The sequence below is a fragment of the Meriones unguiculatus genome, chromosome X (genome assembly GCF_030254825.1).
Source record: "Meriones unguiculatus strain TT.TT164.6M chromosome X, Bangor_MerUng_6.1, whole genome shotgun sequence".
NCBI classification, from domain to species: domain Eukaryota; kingdom Metazoa; phylum Chordata; class Mammalia; order Rodentia; family Muridae; genus Meriones; species Meriones unguiculatus.
In genome coordinates this window covers 89,893,870-89,912,647 of record NC_083369.1, presented here as the reverse complement: position 1 = coordinate 89,912,647, position 18,778 = coordinate 89,893,870, and the positions used below count along the sequence as shown (strand labels likewise).

Below are 18,778 nucleotides of genomic sequence, written 5' to 3'. Positions count from 1 at the left end.
AGCACCCTCCATACCTCATTGTTAAGCACAGAGTCCCTTGTTACCATGTATGGAGTGGCAGCCAGGAGATTTTCTCTAGATCTTAGCATCCTATCATATCCCTCCTGACCAGATAAATCACCAGCTGAGGAACATTAAAGGAGAAAAGCAATAAACAAGCTGTCTTTCACGTGAATCATATCACAGAGGTCCCTGGCATTGAAAAAAAAAAAATCTGTGCTCTGGTGATCTTGAATGGTCAATGGCTAACCCTTTCATCAGTGAAAGGAAAAGAAGTTCCCATATCTTCTCTAATGCCTCAATCTACACAGTTCCTTCCAATCTGTGTTCTTTTCCACAGAGGAGGAAAACCCAGGTGTTTTCCTGAAAACAGACCTGGGTTTTCCTCCTCAGCTAGATCGGCTGTTGCTCTCTCTCTCTCTCTCTCTCTCTCTCTCTCTCTCTCTCTCTCTCTCTCTTTTCTAAAGGGTCAAAGGTAAATTAGTAATCTGGACCCAAGGCAAAGCCTTTCAAAGGTCTCCAGGAGGGTGGGGGTTGGACAGCTCCATGCTCCAGGCCCCACAAAAAGGTAGAAAGGGTTTACTGTCTGGCCTTTATCATCCAAAACAGAACAGGAGCTCAATAAATGGATGGGGAGAAGAACAAATGAAGTACTACTATACACTACCTCCCCTCCCCTCCATGAGGTCAGAAGAAATGGGCCTGGCTGGAGTCAGCCCAACTTAAGGGAGTCACATTTATAAGCCAGGTCAATCACTGTTTTATGGAACTTGCAACAGGAACTCTGGAAATAGTGATGTTCCTTTGGGGGGCTTAAAAGTGTTCAGTCCTATGCAACAATTCCAGAACAAGAGCCTTGCATACAGTGGGAAAAGCTTAAAGCTATACACAAGGCACAAGCCTGATGCTTACAGAATATGGAAAAAGCTTTGGGGCCTAAGTCCTCCCTGCCTGGGGGACCTGCTGACTTCTGTAAATGCCTGCCTCCGCTGGAGGATCATAGCAAGGTCTGAAGCCAGGTTGTTAGAACTTTCCCTAATAACAAGAGCCCTACCACTACATGGAGAAGTGTTGCCCCACTCCCTTGGATCATGACTTCCAGGCCCATGAATTGGGAAACACGTCCCTGAACAAAGATGCCCGCCAGATAGGCAAGAGCACCAGAGTTCAGAAAAGTCTGTAGATTCGGCAACAGCAACAAGCACTTTTTGTTAGGAAAGGGGGTAGTGTCAGTGAGATGTCATTGAGATGTCTCAGGGGGCAAAAGTGCCTGCTGCACAAGTCTGATGACTTAAGTTTGATCTCCTGAAAGCTGTCCACTGAAAGTCTCCACACGCGGGCTGTGGCATTCATGCATACACACACACATATTATATACATACACACACGTTTTAAAAATCTTTTTAGATGTGTGTGGTGGTACACATTTTTAATTCCAGAACTCAGGGGCCATAGGCAAGTGGATATTATTTAAGACAAAAGTTCAGACCTCTGAGTTTGAGGCTTGCCTGGTGTACATAGCAAGTTCCAGGCCAATCAGAGCCACATAATGAGACCCTGTCTCAAAAAAGTTTTTTCTTTTTAAGATTATCTAGGAGATCAGGATGAGTTTGTAGAAACAAAAGAGAAGAAGTACTTATTTCTCATTTTGTTTCAGCCATTAAAAATAGGGTCAGCCAGGTGTGGTGGTCCAAGCATTTAAATTCCAGTATTCAAGAGGCAGAGGCTGCCAGTCTGGTCTATATAACAGGTTCCAGAATAGCCAGGACTACATAAAGAGACCCTGTCTCAACCCTCACCCCTAAAGTGTCAACATAAAAGTCCTTTAGAGTTTTAGATAAGAGATCAGGGAAGAAATTCCTCTTCATTTATTCAATAAAATAGCCAGAGGTATTACTATAGCCCTCCTATTAGACAAGCATGAAAGACAAAGCTTCACGCAATGCCATCATTGCACTGGCATGTTGTAGAGATGCTAGTCCATACTTGGTCCTGGGACTCCAGAGTGCACAGAGCCACACTGGCATCTAAGATAGAATGTACATGGCTATGCACATGTGGGAGGATGCTACAGATGCTGAATCCTTGGGGCACCTGTGCTAAAGGGAGTACCAGTCATCACTGGCCTACACTAAGTGATTAATCAAAAGAAATCCTTAAGTAACTGTGTCTCATGATGACCAGATGCTCAAGGAACCAGAGTCAGGGTAAGAAAGTGGAAAAGGAAGCCTCCAGTCCCTCAGCCTGTGGGTTAAGGAAGGCTGGAAAGACATATACTTCAGGGACTAGTGAAGATCACTGTCTAGAGGTTGGCTGATCACAACTCAAAACTGTCCTATGCCACTTGTCATCCTGTTGCCTCTTTGCAGCCTCTACAATATAAAAATCATATTCCTCACCTTTTTTTCCTTCCATGGGAGCCTTTAGTATAGGTTCTCTTACTTTTCCCATTATCAGCTACTTATTTACCCTTCCTTCCTTTCTTCCCTCCCTCCCTCCCTCCCTCCCTCCCTCCCTCCCTCCCTCCCTCCCTCCCTCCCTTCCTTCCTTTCTCTCTCTCTCTCTTTCTTCCTTTCTCTCTCTCTCTCTTTCTTTCTTTCTTTTATTCTTTCTGAGACAGGATTTCTCTGTGTAGCACTAGCTGTCATGGAACTCACTCTGTAGACCAGGTAGAGCTCTACCTGCATCTGCCTCCTGAGTGCTGGGATTAAAGGCATGTGCCACCACAGCCTGGTAGCAAACCTTTCTTAAGTAAGCATGACTCTACCTAGAAACTGAGGACTGCATCATTGGCAGGTATACTTGACTAAGTGTGGGTGAGAGGAGGCAACAGACTATTCTACCACAACTGAAGTCACAGCAGGAACTCCCAACTACAGCATTTATCACTCAGGCAATCTGATGTCACAAAAAAATGGAAGGTTCCAATACCCTGAGATAAAGAAGGAACTAACCCTAAGTACACTCAAACTAGATTCCTCTCTTTAATCCTCCATCCCACCTGTCCAACTCAGTCAGAGCAACTGCCTACTGGCAGACATAGTGCTACCTACTAGAGAGAAAAATCAATGCAGTGGCTTGTGGAGGTGGAGGGTGGGGAAGAGACAGGACTGGAGAGGAGGGGAATATTGGAATGCACAGGAAATATCAAAGTTAGCATGGGAGAAAGGTCATAAAGAATAAAGCTTCAGGAAGGGTCCCAGAGGCACCACTTTAATTATAATCAAGGAGATATTACAGAGACAGCAGAATAGAGATAATCCGTTCCCTACCACTGACATTCCATTCATAGCACAGGTCAACATATCTTGCTCTCAGCTAAGAGTATAGCCAGTGTCCCATCAGGAGGCTCGCTCCAGACACCTGGTGGTGAAATGAATCCATGTAGGATGTGAGGGCCTCACAGGTAGTGATGTGGACACTCACAGCAAGGGACTTTTTAAAGTAGCTAGAAATTTCCAAGACACTGAAGGAATGCTGAAGACGGTGAACACCCCTCGTGGGAGCTGTCTAGACAGTTATTGAAGACTGGCCCCTCATTTGAGGAGCCCAAGGCCAACCCTGGGGATTCTGGCTACAATTCTGGTCCATGCTTACCACTGAGAAAGCGCTTCATGCTATCGCTGCTGGCCAGCTTCATGGCTGTCTGACCCGAGTAGGTAGCCAGGGTGGGATCAGCTCCATAGGACAGCAAGAGCCAGATGGTTTCCAGGTTGTCATTGACCACAGCATCATGAACTGGCCTGTGAAAGTCATATAGGGTCAGGACTCTAATACTTAAGGGGAACTTTCAGGTTACCATATTAGGGGGAAGGGGAGGGAGATGATAGCACGGTGACCTCAGGGTAATCCCAATGTAACATAGGAAAGAGAGCAGAGGAGCCACATTTGGCCTACAACTCTACATATCATCTCTGTGAAGCTCTTTTTCTTCTCTCATGTTAATCCCCACTTTGTGCTCCCCTGCATATTCAGACAGTATCTAGAATACAGTATAGATCTACTGGTACAGTAGTCCCTGGTGGAAGTTGAAATTAAGGATGTGGGTGGCTGTTGAAGAGGACAGACCCAGGTGGCTTCTTAAGGGTAGTGGTATGAAGGGAGACTCCACACCAGGTATCAGCCAAGCACACAGACTGTACATTTTGATCTGGGTCTTTCTACTTGCTCTGCAGCTCCCCCGGGATCCTTCCTGAAGTAGGATCCTTTGGTAGAACCGAGGGGAACAGGTGTAACTTCTCTAAGACACAGCAAGTACTTAATGTTTGTGTATGTGTATACATTAATATGTTATTGCATTTGTTTATTCACTGTGCCTGTATGTAGGCATGAATGTGTGTGGAAGTCAGGAGACAACTTTCAGGAATCCGTTTTCTCCTTCCATGATGTGGAAGCCAAGATTGTTAGGCAAGATTGATGGCAAGTGCCTTTACATACTAGGCCAATCTCACAGAGCCAGGAAGCTAATTTCTTACGTGCATAGATATCAAATTAAAAATCCAAATCTGGACTGTCACCCCAATATTAGTTTTCTGCTTTGATCCTAAGGCATCAATTCCACATGAGATAAGTGGCCCACCAGGATGCTATTCAGGAAGGTTGAGTGGACCTTGCATGAGACAGGATAAACCCTGAACAACCTCAGCTTTTCCTGAGTCCAGCATGGACTGGCCACTGAGGACTCATCAGCTCCTGCCCCTAAACAGGTTACTTTCAGCCCAAAGAAATCCTTTCAAAAGGGTTCCTGGTCAAAGCCTTTTTGCCAGCAGCAGCTGAACATGCTGCAAATATCCAGCCTAGAGTAAGACCTCTGGAGTGGAGGACTGAACTGAAGTTGGAGACTTGGCAGAGGAGCAGCCTTCTTGCCTTGTGCCATCCTGTGAGCTGCAGTTCACATTAGCCCCATGTTGCAACAGGATGTTCAGGATATCAGTCCAGCCCCGGGAACAGGCCTCGTGCAGGGCTGTGTAGCCTGCGTTGTCACGATGATTCACGTCCTCGCTATGCTTTTGGAGGCAGTAGAGAACGACGTCCTGTGGGGATGGGGACAGGTCTGTGAGCAAAGAGAGGTCTCATTTTTGGAATCATCCCTGTTAGATTCACCACTCCACAAGTTATGTGCCAAGTCTCATAGCCTGTCCTTTTTATGAGGAGACAAAAGCCACAATTCAAAATCTTCTGTAAACAGTTAGTCCTCAGTCTTCATTACCAGGGCCCTAGCTCTGAGCTGTTCTCTTGGGAGGAGTTAGACATTTCTTATAGCTAAGAGTACTCATCTGGGTGGTGATCCCTGGGATAAGGTACTCGGTGAGGATCCCCTGCTGCCCAGAACTCACCTTTCTGAGCTTCATATGACATGGATGGGGAGCTCTGTTCTTGACAGGATCATAAATTCCAGTCACCCCACCAAGCACAATTCAATTTTTGCTTTGAGACAGGATCTCATTGTAGCTCAGGCTGCTCTTATACTTCCTATATTGCCAAGGATGATCTTGAATTTTAGAGTCTCCTATCTCTGCCTCCAGAATACTTAGATTATAGGCATGCACCACTCCTTCCAATTAATGCAGTGCTGGGAATTGAGCCCAGGGCTTTGTGGAAAGCAATTGAGCTATACCTCTAGCCCCACAATACACTTCTATCATTTAGCCTTGGGTAATGCCTACCTTCCTGGGGCTGAGATGATGAGGTGACAGGACCAGAGATAGAACTCTAAGTTCTCCCGTTAGTATGGGATAAAGCTATGAATAAACTGGGATGGGGGTTGGCAGTGCCACTGGGTGACTGGCTTTCTGGAACATGGTACCCATTACCGTTCTGGTGTCAGAACTCTCAAGGAGGACTGGGAGACAAGATGAGAGGATGGTTGGAGGTAACTTCTGTGTGCCTGGGCTGGGGGTGTTGCTTCTTATACACACAAAGCACCCTACTGCTTTTACTTGAACCTCTTATAATCTCACTAATATAGATGCCCTCTCTTCCCCAGATCAAATTCCAGCTCTTTTCTCTCCTTCCCCGATGCTCGCTTGTTTGCTGCTTCTGCAGAGACTGGTTTTCGGTGCATCGTCAGGTCCTCCCTGGCAGCCATGTAGAAACCATACTAAATACTCAAGAAAGGCGAATTGGCTGCTTGATGGGGACCTCATGAAAGCTGCATATATCAGCCTGTACACTTATAGGTACAGATAGCCCAATAAAGAAGGCAACCTCTGGAGTGCAGGTAAGTCCACATCCACAAGTAAATCCCAACAAAAACATCATGGAAGGGGGGGTAAAGATAAATAGTCAAAGCTATTTGTTTCAACAAACAGCAGAAATTAACATATGCTGGGATACAAAGTAAATAAATTGTAATTAATATAAAAAATAAAAATCTAATTAAAAAAAGAATTAACATATACACCAATACAATAGCCTCAAGTAAATTTCATCAAGATAAACGAGGGAGTCCAATCACCCCTCAGCACTTAGGAATCACAGGACTTGTTTGAACTTAGACAAAAAATATTGTCATAAATGATATTGGACACATTTTAGTTAGTTTTTTTTTTTTCTTGAGATAGTCAGAGGTAGTCGAGGCTGGCTTTGAATTCACTATGTAGCTGAGGCTGGCCTTTAATTGCGGCTTTGCCTACCTCCTCGGGATTGGGATGGCCACCTGGTTCACATACATATCTTACCATATCATTTCATACTGCTGAATCTAGGCTTTTCTTTGGAATAAAACCTACCTCAGTAGGTTTACGATAATCAAAGTCCTTAATATGATAAAATAAGTGCTCAAGAAATGCTGCTTTTGCCAGGCAGTGGTGGCACACCCCTTTAATCTCAGCACTCAGGAGACAGGGGCAGCTGGATCTCTGTGATTTCCAGGCCAGCCTGGTCTGCAGAGTGAGTCCAGTACAGCCAAGGCTACACAGAGAAACCCTGTCTCAAAAACAAAAAACAAAAAACAAAAACAAAAACAAGAAAGAATGAGAGGAAGAAAGAGAGAGACAGAACTGCTGGCTTATCTTCCTATGCATAAGGAAGTAAGTAATACAGGTGGGTTAGCTAGGGCTTTCCTTATTAAACATGTTCTTGACGCTTATAACTGAAAGCCAAAGTGAGCAGAAACTACAGGAGATAAAGTGTGAGCCCTAATCACCCCTACACAGGTAACCTAAGACAAAGCAAAAATCCCCAAACCCCCTTCCTAGCCTAGGAATGTAGTGGATGATATACTGTACTCCCTTTTCAATTGCATTTACCTTGAACTGACATTTCAGTGAGCTTACCTTCCCATATAATGGGCAAGACAGTCTCAGAGGCAATGTGGACAGTAGAGGGAGACCAGCCAGACTCAGGCCACATAGGAGCCAGTGGTATAACTGCTCCCTAAGGGCCAGGCCAATGTCATGCTGTCACTGCCTGCTCAGGGAAAGCTTCCTCACCTTATAACCGAGGCGAGCTGCTCGCTGTAGGAGGGTCTCCCCAGCGTTTTTATTCACTATAAGTCTCCGTGCCTCTGGGGGAATCTGCCGGGCCATGGGTGACTCTGAGGCCTCTTCTGGGCCAGCACTTCGGTACTTGGAGGGTGTGCATGGTTCTGTGGACTTCACTGGAGTGGGAGATTTAGAAGACCGTGTCTTCTGCTGGCTCCAACGACCTTTGTTCTGTAAAACAGAAATGAAGTCCTGAGTCAGGCCAGGCAACATGGTCATGCCATTTGGCTACCAAAGCCACCTCACTACATCCTATATGCATGTTGTCCTTTACTGAGAGTATGCCAAGTGGCCCAGTCTACTGTTGGCTTGGAGACTGGAGGCTGTGTTATTCACCAGCAGTGTGAAACTATTCTCAAAATAAAGAAAGCTTCTTCTGCATTTCCATGGGTGAATGATAACAGAATCAGATCCTCAGCTCCATAAACCATGGCATAACAGGAGGATTGAGAATTGGATAGACACAGCTCAGCTTCTCTCAAGCACTTGGCATGCATTTTTCTACCTGGCCTTAATCTCCATTTGCTGAAGCAATGTCTATAGACTATGAGAACAAGAGACCCAGAGGCAGCAGTCTGGTTGGTCACAATTCTCAACACCTTCATTCTTACTGTATAGACCTGCCTCCATATCCAAACTCACTGGCCTTCTCCCCATCTTTAATCATACCATAGACTAAGACTATGTTCAGGCCTATCCAGGGGAGTGGACTGTTAGAATCTGGAGCCAGACAGGACTGGGTTTGAAGTTGGCTTCTGCCATCCACTAGTTAAAATACCTGCAGTACAGCCTAATCCTTCCGAGCATTACTTTCTTTCCTTGAGATAACAATTGATTGCAAAGGCTATGTACTACAAATGTTCTGAGAGTTCTATCCTCAGAAGTGACCCATGTCTCACTACTTTGCTTAAGCTGACCTTCAACTCAGGAGTCAAGCAACCCTTCTTTACCTTCTCCACCTAGCTCTCTGGTTAGTTCTTATGTTCCTCAGGGGCACACTTTAAACTGTCACTTCTTTTGCTGCTTATGGCATTGAAGTCAGAGTTGAGTATATTATCTATCACAATTGTGTATTAGCTTGATTCAAGCTACGCATGTACAAAGCTCTGGGTCATCAGAAAAGTTAGGTAGAAAATCACATAAAGTCAAGAAAAGCACTAACAGACAAAATAAGCAGGTCCAGGAACTCTGTGCCCTCTGAGAATCTCAAGAAGTGTTAATCAGTTTCCATGGCAAAGGGGTATCAGTATAATCCCTAGCAAGAAATCAACTATGGGGGTATGATACTGTTATAGCCAGGAAAATGGACAATACAATGGTAGGACTGGAAGACACAGGGCAGTGTACCCAGGTTTCTGCTAAGCTAACCCAGGCTCCAAAGGGAAGTTTCTTTCTGAAGACTAGACTGCCAGAGCAGGCAAGAAGGCTGCCTGACAGGGAGAGGAGTGAGAACAAGTATGGGGACCCCGACCCCTCTCCTTTTCCCCCTGGCTCTAAGCCCTTGTCCAATGCCCTGGTATGTCCCCCATCCTCCCCATGCTTTGCTTCCTACTACATAGCCCCATGCCATGGAGGTAACTGGAGCAGATAGTGATGACCAGGAAAGAAAGGTGGGAGGAAGGAAGGGAGGCCCTGGGGAGAGACAAGACCCTCTCCAGGAAAACATTTCAGCAGACACATTGCCAGACAGAACAACCAGGTAGAAGCATAAGAGCACGCTGCTTAGTGTCAAGTTGCTGCTTACCTTTGTGTGGGATGGGGCCATCTGAGTGTCCAGGAAATATGGGAAGGAGGGCAGGGCCCTGGGACCTCTGCCTCTCTCAAAACTGTCCAAAGGTGCCAGTTTTTTTTTTTTTTTTCTTCCCCACTAACCCATTTCCCAGAAATGGGCAGAAAGCACCAACCCAGAGACTGCAAGGCACACTGACCACCAGGGCTCCTTCTGAGGCAGACAATTTGTTTCATGTCCTGATTCTGGCAAGCAGGACCACTGAGTCACCTCACACGAGTCCTTTACCTTCCTTACTATAAAATGACTGGAACACAAGTACATATCTCCAAGAAGCACTAAGGAATTAGGAGTGACAACAGGAGAGCTGGGAAGATGGCTCAGTGGGTAAAAGCAATTACCATACTACCATGAGGACCTGAGTTTGAAACCCCAGAACCCATGTAAAAATTTGCACTCGAGACACAAGTGCCTATAAACCCAGCACTCTTTGGGAAAATGTGAGGTGGAAACAGAATCCACGGAAAATTTCATGCCAGCTTGCCCAGTGTATGTAGCAAAAAACAACAAACAGAAAGTAAAGACCTACACTCAAGGTTGTCCTCTGACCTCTACACTTGTACTATGGTATGAGTCTGCATTTATACACATTAATGTGTGTATATACACAATATAAATACATACATCAAATAAAAAGTGACAACAGGAAAGATGCACTTAAGTACAAAGCATGTTTCTGCACTCATCCAGGGGGTCCCTAGCTTTCTTAGTCTATGGGTTGCAGGGAATGGATATCCTGCCACGCCAGGTCACAGTTGTCATGTTGTACCTCTAGTTTTCTCCTTTCTGTCTCTGCCTAAAGTGCAAGGATGCATACCAACCCTCAGAGAACACTTTATGGTTATCAAACCCTATCACAGCCATTGCCTCTTTTGTTCCCCCAAGTACCCTTGTGAGACAGAAAGAGCTCCATTTTTAAAGATGAGCAAATAGACTTGAGTGCTTTGTTTAAGCTGCAACAAGGATTCATGAGGAAGGGGTGGGGAAAAAACAAGCATCTATCATTTGCTAATATCATTCAGGAATTCCTACTTGAAAACTAGACAGAAGCATAAGATCCATAGCTAACCAAAGCAGCCCAATGTCATCTTTTGATTTTCTGTTGTCAATGACAGATAACTATAATAAGTACACACTGGACCTTCACTTCCTTCAAATGGAAAACTCACACAACATGAGGACTGTCTTATTTTTCTTTACTGGTACATTGTAGAACCTCACACTAGCACCAGTGTTATGACTATCAGAACCAAATGAACTGGTGATTTTGAAAAGGGGTCAAAGAACGCTTGCCTGGCTCATTGGTAAGAACCCAATTCATTTGCTGATAGACTTCCTCTAGAGGTAAAAGAACATGGGACAGGGTGGGGAAAGCAGCTAACTTGGAACCACAAGAAACCTTGGTCTAGATAACAAAATACTGGCTTATACAGTCTAGTTTGATTGTTTCAGAGAGCTCTGTAACTGGTTTCTGGTGCGTTAAGTTCAGACAAAGCTGGAATAGATGCTAACAATCTGTTCAGGCTAGCACACTGCCATAGTCTTTCATTCAAAGGAGATACAAAGATGGTTTGGGGAAAGAACTCAGTCAGGGGTTAAACCTTAAACTAAAGTTGTTAACTACAACTTTAGTTTCCACTCTTCAAAACTGCCACAACCCTTAAAGAGTATGTTCATACACACCAGTCAATCTCCCCTGTCTACTTGCTTCCTTCGCCCTCACTGAGCAAATTACTGCCAGTGGGATCTGGCAGAAAACCTGCCTCTCTAGCTCATGTCGTTCATCCTGACCCCTTCAGTGGCCACATACCTTTGCCTCTTCTGAGACATTTGCCATGTGCTTGGTTTTGCACTTTCGTTTTCCTGATGGCTTTTCTGAATTTTCAAGGCAGGCTGGCTCCTCCAAGTTATTTGGAAGGAAACCATTTGGTGAGTCCGAGATCCCCTGGGCTTTGCTGGACAAGAGAAGATTCCTGTTCCGGAGGCAATGTTCTGAACTTTGGGAGGAAGTCTTCTGCTTATGGGCCTTTGAATCTAAACAAGAAAAAGGAAAGAATGTTGGAGAAATGGAACACCATTCTTTAGTGCTTCACTGTACAAATCTCTCTATCTGCAGGAGACAGTTTCCAGCCCTGCCAGCAGGGGGCAGCCCATCTAGCTGGCCCCTCAAATGTAAGCCATTTTAAAAGGATCTCCCCATAGTGCAGAGCAAACAAGACTCTCTTTTCAGCCTTTTCTCCATCCCCTTTCTTTCTCCAAAATAAAAACCAATTGAGCAGTTTTGCTGAAATATCAAGTACAGTGGGATTTAAGTACAAAGTAGAACCTTTGTTCTCCCCACCTCTGGCTTCCCTGTTAGTCACTGTCTGAAGGCACTAAGATCAATACAACAAAAATTCCCCCAATCCAGTATGGGCCTGCTTAACTTATGTGTAATGTCATAAAGACACTGTTTTCCTTAATTGGAAATCAAGTCATTGGTATCACTGGTACATGGCAAAAACATGTGTCTGGAATTGTAATTTTGAAAGGTCTACTGCAAACTCCACTAGCAAAAGCCTCACACCATAGGGTCTACCCTAAATCTCTGTGTAGATGACATAAACCATTCACTTGTATCTATTAGCAATAGACATGCATGGCTTGTATATGTGGATGTATACATATGTAGTTGTATGTGAGTGTAGGTGCTGTAATGAGGAGCTACAGAGGCCAACATCAGGTGTCAGTCCTCTCTTTCCACCTTGTATGTGTTGTTGCACTATCAGCCTTGAGCTCAACATTGTAGCGAATGGTTCTGACTTTCTGATTCTCCTGCCTCCACTTATAGTCCACCCCAGCCAGTTTATGCGGTACTGGGAATTAAACCCAAGACTTTGCGCATTGTACATAAATATCTTAACCAGCTAAAAACTGCATTCTTATCCCTGGCTTACCATTAACTATGGTAATGGGGTAGAAACAACCCTAACCTCTTTGAACCTCGGCTTTTCATCTGTAAATGGGAAGAATATAATTCAAGTCCCAGAAATGGTAGCAGAATTAATTGAGGTTATACAAGCAAAATGTTCTATAAAGTGTTATAAAGATTAAGACATCAATATTATATGACTTCAGTGCAAGGTCTATAGGTACAAGGTATCTCTCTTAGAAGATGGAATACCAAGCCTAGCACACAACAGATCAATAAGTAAGTGCAACTTCAGTTTCTACCACTTGTGAAATAAAGGAGTCAATATCCCAGAGTTCTCCACTCACACCCCCCCCCCAATTTGAAATGGACTCTTATATGTGAAATTGCCAAGGACAGATGCAAGTACAGGAGTCCTCATTCAAGACAGGAGAATTGACTAGGGGTGGCAGCACAAGCCTTTAATCCCAGCACTTTGGAGGCAAAGGCAGATAGATCTCTGTGAGTTTGAGGCCAGCCTGGTCTATAGAGTTCCAGGACAGCAAGGGCTATGTAGAGAGAGCCTGTCTCAAAAACAACAATAACATCAACAATGAAAAAGAATTGGAGAATTGGCTGTAGCTTATGTATATAAGAAAGAAGCCCTAGCTATTATACTATCCCTTCCACTCTGTGAATTAGTGGGTCCTCACAGTGTGTCCAAGAAATGCTGGGCTATGTGGTCTCAAATGACATTTCCAGCAAGAACAGTCTAATTTCAGGACTTTCTTCCCTTGATTTTTTTTTTAATTAAAATTTTTTTCAGACAATATATTTTGATGTTTTTCCCACCAACTCTTCCCAGATCCTTTCTACCTCCTTATGTACCCAACTTCATTATGTCCTTTCCCTCTCTCTCCAAAAAACCAAAGCACAACAATCAAAACAAAACAAACAAAAAAAAAAAACTGTAAGCAAAAAAGCCCACAAACAAACAAACAAACATGGAGCTTATTTTGTATTACCCAACTAATGATTGGTATGGGGCCTGCCCTGGAGTGTGGCTGATATATCCAGTGACAAAACTGATTGCACAAAACTGATTTTTACTTTTCTAGCAGGTTTCTTTTTTCCCATTTTTTTCTGAAACAGGGTTTCTCTGTGTACTCAGAGAAGGAGAGTGATCTACTTTTCAAGAGTCTGGGCTGCCCAAAACAAGCAAGATACATTGATCACTGGTGTTCTCCATGTTACTCTAAATGTTCTAGCTAAGGCTAGCTAAGCCCCTATTCTGAATTATGAATGCCGTGGCAACTTATCTCTCTACATTACGTATTGGGTAGCAAATGGGACGAGGCAACTCCAAAGAGGTCCTTCTCATTGAAAGAGCTGATAACTCAAGCTGGAAGCTGTATCTTATGCTTTTAATCCTAACACTTGGGAGGCAGAGACAGTTAGAGCTCTTTGAGTTCAAGGTTAGCCTATTCTTCATATTTTAGGACAGCCAAGGCTATATAACAGAGAGACCCTGTCTCATAAAAAGAAGAAGAGGAAGAGGAGGAAGAAGAAAAAGAAAGATGATAACTCTATGAGAAGCTCCCAAGCTAGAAAAGCAGCCTTCATTAAGGAGGACTGAGTGATACAAAAACTTCTCAGCATCCTAACAAGAGGCAGAGGCCAATGGTTTGACAACTCATTCATGACCAATTCATTACATTTCCAGCAAAAGAAGGTGAAAATTGTCTCACTTGATCAGAGAGTTGATGAAAATGAGCTCAATTACTCTCAAGTGCAGGGATATGTATCATATACAGCTCCACTTGAACAGAGTAAGAAATGAGGTTAAGCCTTTTTTGCATTATAGCATACCCTGGATCACCTGCCTATTCAATGTGAGTTTCTTTTGTTTTGGCTAATAAGAGGACTATACACATTTATCAGCTGCTCAGAATGAATATACTGTAAGAGACAATCGACTTGTTTCATGGGGAGAGGTCAGAGAATAAGGAGAGATAAATATGTTCCTCTGGAACCCTGAGATGGGCTTTTGGCTCAATTGGAAATCCACTATGGGAAAGGACCTTAATGTAGTATACTGGTATGAGCAAGTTTCTTGCAACAGTCTATCCCTCCATGATCATATTTCAAGCATTTGACACAGCCATCGAAGGTTTTCTTTCTGAACTGCTTCCTTTCACAGCTCAGGAACAACAAATGCTATGCCACCTATGTCACCTCAAAACTTTGACTCGTAAAAACTCCCATGGCTTCAGCTCAGGAAGCAGAGTTTTACATATTCAGGTGTTTTTTGTTGTTGCCTTTAGAGCTACTACATTTCCTTCTAGGTTGTGAGCAGAGGTATCCCAGGTATGGAAGCCAATCAATGCCCTCCTTCTTTGTTTTGAGACAGGGTCTCACTATGTAACCAGGCTGTCTTCAAACTCAATGTCCTCTTTCTTCAACCTCCTGGGTGCTTAGATGACAGCTTTATACCATCACACATGGCTCTTCTTACTTTTTAAACCCAATATTACAAAAGAGAGAACCTATATTCTACAAAGACTTGACTCCTTCAAGCTAACCAGACAGAACTCCCTAGTATGACACTGGCCCATGCAAGAATGTCACCATGGTTTGGACCATAGGTTCAGACGTCTATAACAACAACAAAAAAAGCAACAAGGGTCTCCAAATCCTCAGTTCACCTCTAAGCTAGTCTGAGTTCATTCCTTCTCAATTCAAAGCCACATACTTAAGATGGATATGAGTGACCCCCTTGTAACAGTTGAAGACCATAGCACCAGGTTCCTATCAGTCCTAAGGGCTTCAGGTGGTGAAGAGGTGGTATGAATGCCACCATGCCTAAAGTTTCCCAGACATCACGACAGAACAGCAGCCCCATAGGCTGCCTTACCTGCTTTCCCTTTCCGCCGCTGCTCTTCTTCTTGTTCTGTCAGGTACTCTCCTGTCTGGTATTTTCGGTTCTTCTGTCGTCTCCGTTTCTTTCTTTTCACCAGGCCATCTTCCTCATCATCTTCCTCCTCTTCATTGGTATCCCACATTTGCTGGGCAGCCTCTGTCCTCCAGGGCATCTCTCGGGCTCGCCACAGATGTCTGCGGCCTTGGCTCAGCAGGGTCTTGTCCTGGGCATGATGGCTGCGGTACTGGGTGTCCCTCTGGGTCTTTCTCACCTTTCTCCTCTTAGCTGGGGTAGGAGCCACCTCCTCTTCTTCCTCTGTAGGGAAGACCTCCTGGCTTCCCATGTCACTGTCTGCCATACCAGTGAAGGAGCTACAGATGCTTCCTATGCATGAGATACACAGAAAACATTGAGGTCCTTTTTTGAGGGATTAAATACAGTATTGACACAACTGTCCTGCAGTAGGAATTTGTAGAACTGGGTTCAAGATCAGGCTTTTGTCAGTTATTAGTGGTACAGTTATGTCAAAGGACTATTCTGGGGCTCAAAAGAAGTCTTTCACTCTTAAGTACTTACTTTAAAGAGTTCCAAATACCATAAAATTATGAAGTACTAAAAACTTATCCTTATTCATCCATGGTGCAGTGTTAACTTGAATTCAACAGATAAACCCTCCCAGGAGCCAAGCATTACATAAAGGGCAGGAGAGAGACACCGTTCTCTGCTGTTTGGAGGGCAATGGGGTAAGGAAGCGTGGTATTACAACCTAGGCCCTAATAACTCTTTGATACCACCAATATAGCCAACACACCTACTCTGGACAAATAGAATCATCACAAAAGAGTGTCTCTGACAGAGAAGCAAGGAGTCCCTTTCAAATATGATGCAGCCTGACTCAGGCAGGTCCTAGTGGAACACAGTGGGCCCTCTTTCATTAAACTGATCCCACCTCCTACAGAGTTACCAGAAGTTCAAGGGTAGAGTTTTCTCTCTAGCCTGTCTGCCCATCCACTGCAGCTATTCCTACCTGCTGGAAAAGCATACCCTCTCTACTTCTGATCAACCCCAAACAAACAGCATCTTTCTTGTTCTTCTGGGTCACCAAGAGGCTATTTTCTCTCTCCCCACTTACCCTTAACTCTAACAATAAAAGCACAATCCTAAATTGCCCTGATTTTACACTACAAAAGATCTACCAGCTTCCTTAGAAGTAACACTGCTATGTTTCTCCCAAAGCCCAGCTGTTAACCCAACAATTTCTATACCCCAGTAGGGTCAGCAGAAGAAAAAAAAAATGATTGGAGGGAAAAAAAGGCACCCTTGACCAAAGCTTCAAGTTGGTTACAATGCGTAAAGACAGCAACTATCTCACTAAACTTTGTACTATACAGACGAGGCGGGAACACAGTGTTCTAGTTAATCTAATATTCTGGTTAATTCAGAATTACCATAGAGATCATGCAGAAATTTCCAAAGACTCAAATATAGCACAATGTATTTAACACAAAAATGAGACTGGCCACAATGTAATCACTCTCTGATGATTCAGAGGATACTTCAGGACTTTTTGAGGCCTCCAGGCCACCAATGTAAGCCCCAATTACCATAAGGCTCGCCATGTGCTAAGGTGAAAGTTAACAGGATATAAGATCGTTGACTTTTCATTGGGCCATGCTTCTCTATTCCTTCCAATTTGCATGGAAATCTGGGTGAATGCAGGCAACCATCTCTGTCTTGTGTACCAAAAGAGAGCCAGCAGAAAAGAGCACAGCTGTAAACAACTGTCATCTTTAGATTTAAACCAATATAAGTTCTGTAGACCAAAAGCGATTGTGCTTGCCCAGACAGCAAATGATCCTTCCAATTCTGGTAATGCCTGTCACATAGGGTGATAAGATTAAAACCTAAAGGTTGAATGTTTTTACTTGAGGTGGGCCCCAATGATCATGAGATACAAAACTTTGGAGCACAAATTTCCTGAGTGGCAGGGGCCTTTCTTCTTTCTGTCATTGGCTCTCAACAAGAGATGATGTCAAATCCCTAATCTAACATAGTTAAGCAAACTGTCCTAAAATTGTGAGTGATCCCTCTGCCCTGACCCAAGATTCTGTTGTCTCTTCAAAGTGCCTGTCATTTTGGCACAGGGAAGCAAAATCCCAACTGTCTACTTGCACCAACATCAAAATCATTACAGCCACATGTCTACTTTTTCAAAGATGCCAGTGCAAGTTCTTACTCTTACTTAGTCATACTCACCAGACTGACTGCGTGTCCGAGTGCTCAGAACCACAGGGATGAAGTCACGGAAACTGCTTTTTGCTTTCTTTTCCAAAGAACCTGGAGTGATGTGTGGTTTAGGGGCAGAAGGCAGAAATATCATGATTAGAAATCTATAAACCAGAAAGCCCACATAGGATGTTCAAATGAGAAAGGCAAAAGGCTAGTGCTGACCCTGCAGTTATCCTGGTTTAACCCAATTGACTCTCCTTATGCCACTACCAATACCCATCTGTTTTTGGGAATGGTGGTTTTTGAAAACTGGTGTCTGAGTCATTTTTGCTGACACTAATAAAGGCAATATACATAATCAGTTCAACAGCATTCCCCAAAGTACAATCTCTGCCTATATAATGCAGAGGTTGTTTTATGTTGATCAAGTTCTAAATGAGCTGTTGCCTGTCCCATAGAAGATCAACCTCGACAGACCCTAAACAAGTTAAGGAAGGCAGCAGTGGTCAAATGCAAAGAGGTGTACAAGAGCTACATAGAAAAGGTATGTCATGTCCAATGGGCAAGATCACGAACATAGACTATTGTAGCCAGGAATACCTGGATTATCTCCTACGAAGGCAGTGAGGAATCATCTACAGCAGAGCATACAGGTCAAGTATACCTCATACCCAACCCAAACATTCTAGGTATCCTTAACTGATAAAAAAGGGTTTGAGACATCACTAAACCTTTCTAGCTAGCTGGCTAGTGAGCTATTTGTTTCTCTTTTTAGAATGGGAGTTTTCCAGCATATCAAAAGATAGAGAAAACATTGTAATGAATCTCAATTCTGCTGGTTTTATCTAAGTATTCTTACATCTGCTTCTTCTTTGAGCCTAGATCCCACCTCATGGAAATGGGTAGGTGACTCTATTGCAGGACTGCTATCTCTCTGTTTACAAACCACCTTGTTCAACATTCAAACTTCAGAATGTGTGCTACTCTCATTTATGAGGTCAGAACACATCCATTCTCCTTGGCTGTTGACTTCAGAGATTCCAATTCTATCTCTACCCCAAAGCAGAGAAGGATCCACTTCTACTCAATCTCTCAGCTATTCTCTCCCTAACAAAATTCCACTGGATTCCTCTGGAGTTTAGGCTACAAGGTCGTGCATGGCCCTTGGGACCTACCTTCCTCATGACCATCGGCTCGTTTTCCTGGAGGCTGGGACTCTGGCTTTGTTGGCTTCCGGTGCTTGTGCTTTCCCCTGACTCCATTGTGCTCTTTTCCTGAATCTGAAGCCCCTCTGGGGCTTTTCTTGGTGGGTTCCTGGGTGTCTCCAGGCAGTTTCCAACACTATGAAAAGGAAGAATGAATCAGATCTGAGGTCAGTTTTGCTTCTTAAGAATGTTCTCTGACAAGAGACTGGGGGAACGTCAAAACAATGCCTGACCCAACCTGAGACCCACCCCATGGGAGAG

At 44.0% G+C, this 18,778-nt stretch overlaps 1 protein-coding gene across 13 annotated transcripts in view; it reads right to left on the bottom strand.

The window, feature by feature from the left end:
• Bcorl1 (BCL6 corepressor like 1) overlaps nt 1-18,778 on the bottom strand; it is a 64,842-nt gene that overhangs the window by 11,331 nt on the left and 34,733 nt on the right. For all 13 annotated transcript variants that reach the window (XM_060375108.1, XM_021662524.2, XM_060375109.1 and 10 more), the window contains 7 exons: nt 18,488-18,653; nt 17,340-17,420; nt 15,078-15,467; nt 11,084-11,307; nt 7,434-7,655; nt 4,867-5,033; nt 3,598-3,743 (listed from right to left, as the gene is read on the bottom strand). In XM_060375108.1, coding sequence (XP_060231091.1) covers nt 3,598-3,743; nt 4,867-5,033; nt 7,434-7,655; nt 11,084-11,307; nt 15,078-15,467; nt 17,340-17,420; nt 18,488-18,653 — 1,396 coding nt within the window. The remainder of the gene's footprint in view (nt 1-3,597; nt 3,744-4,866; nt 5,034-7,433; nt 7,656-11,083; nt 11,308-15,077; nt 15,468-17,339; nt 17,421-18,487; nt 18,654-18,778) is intronic.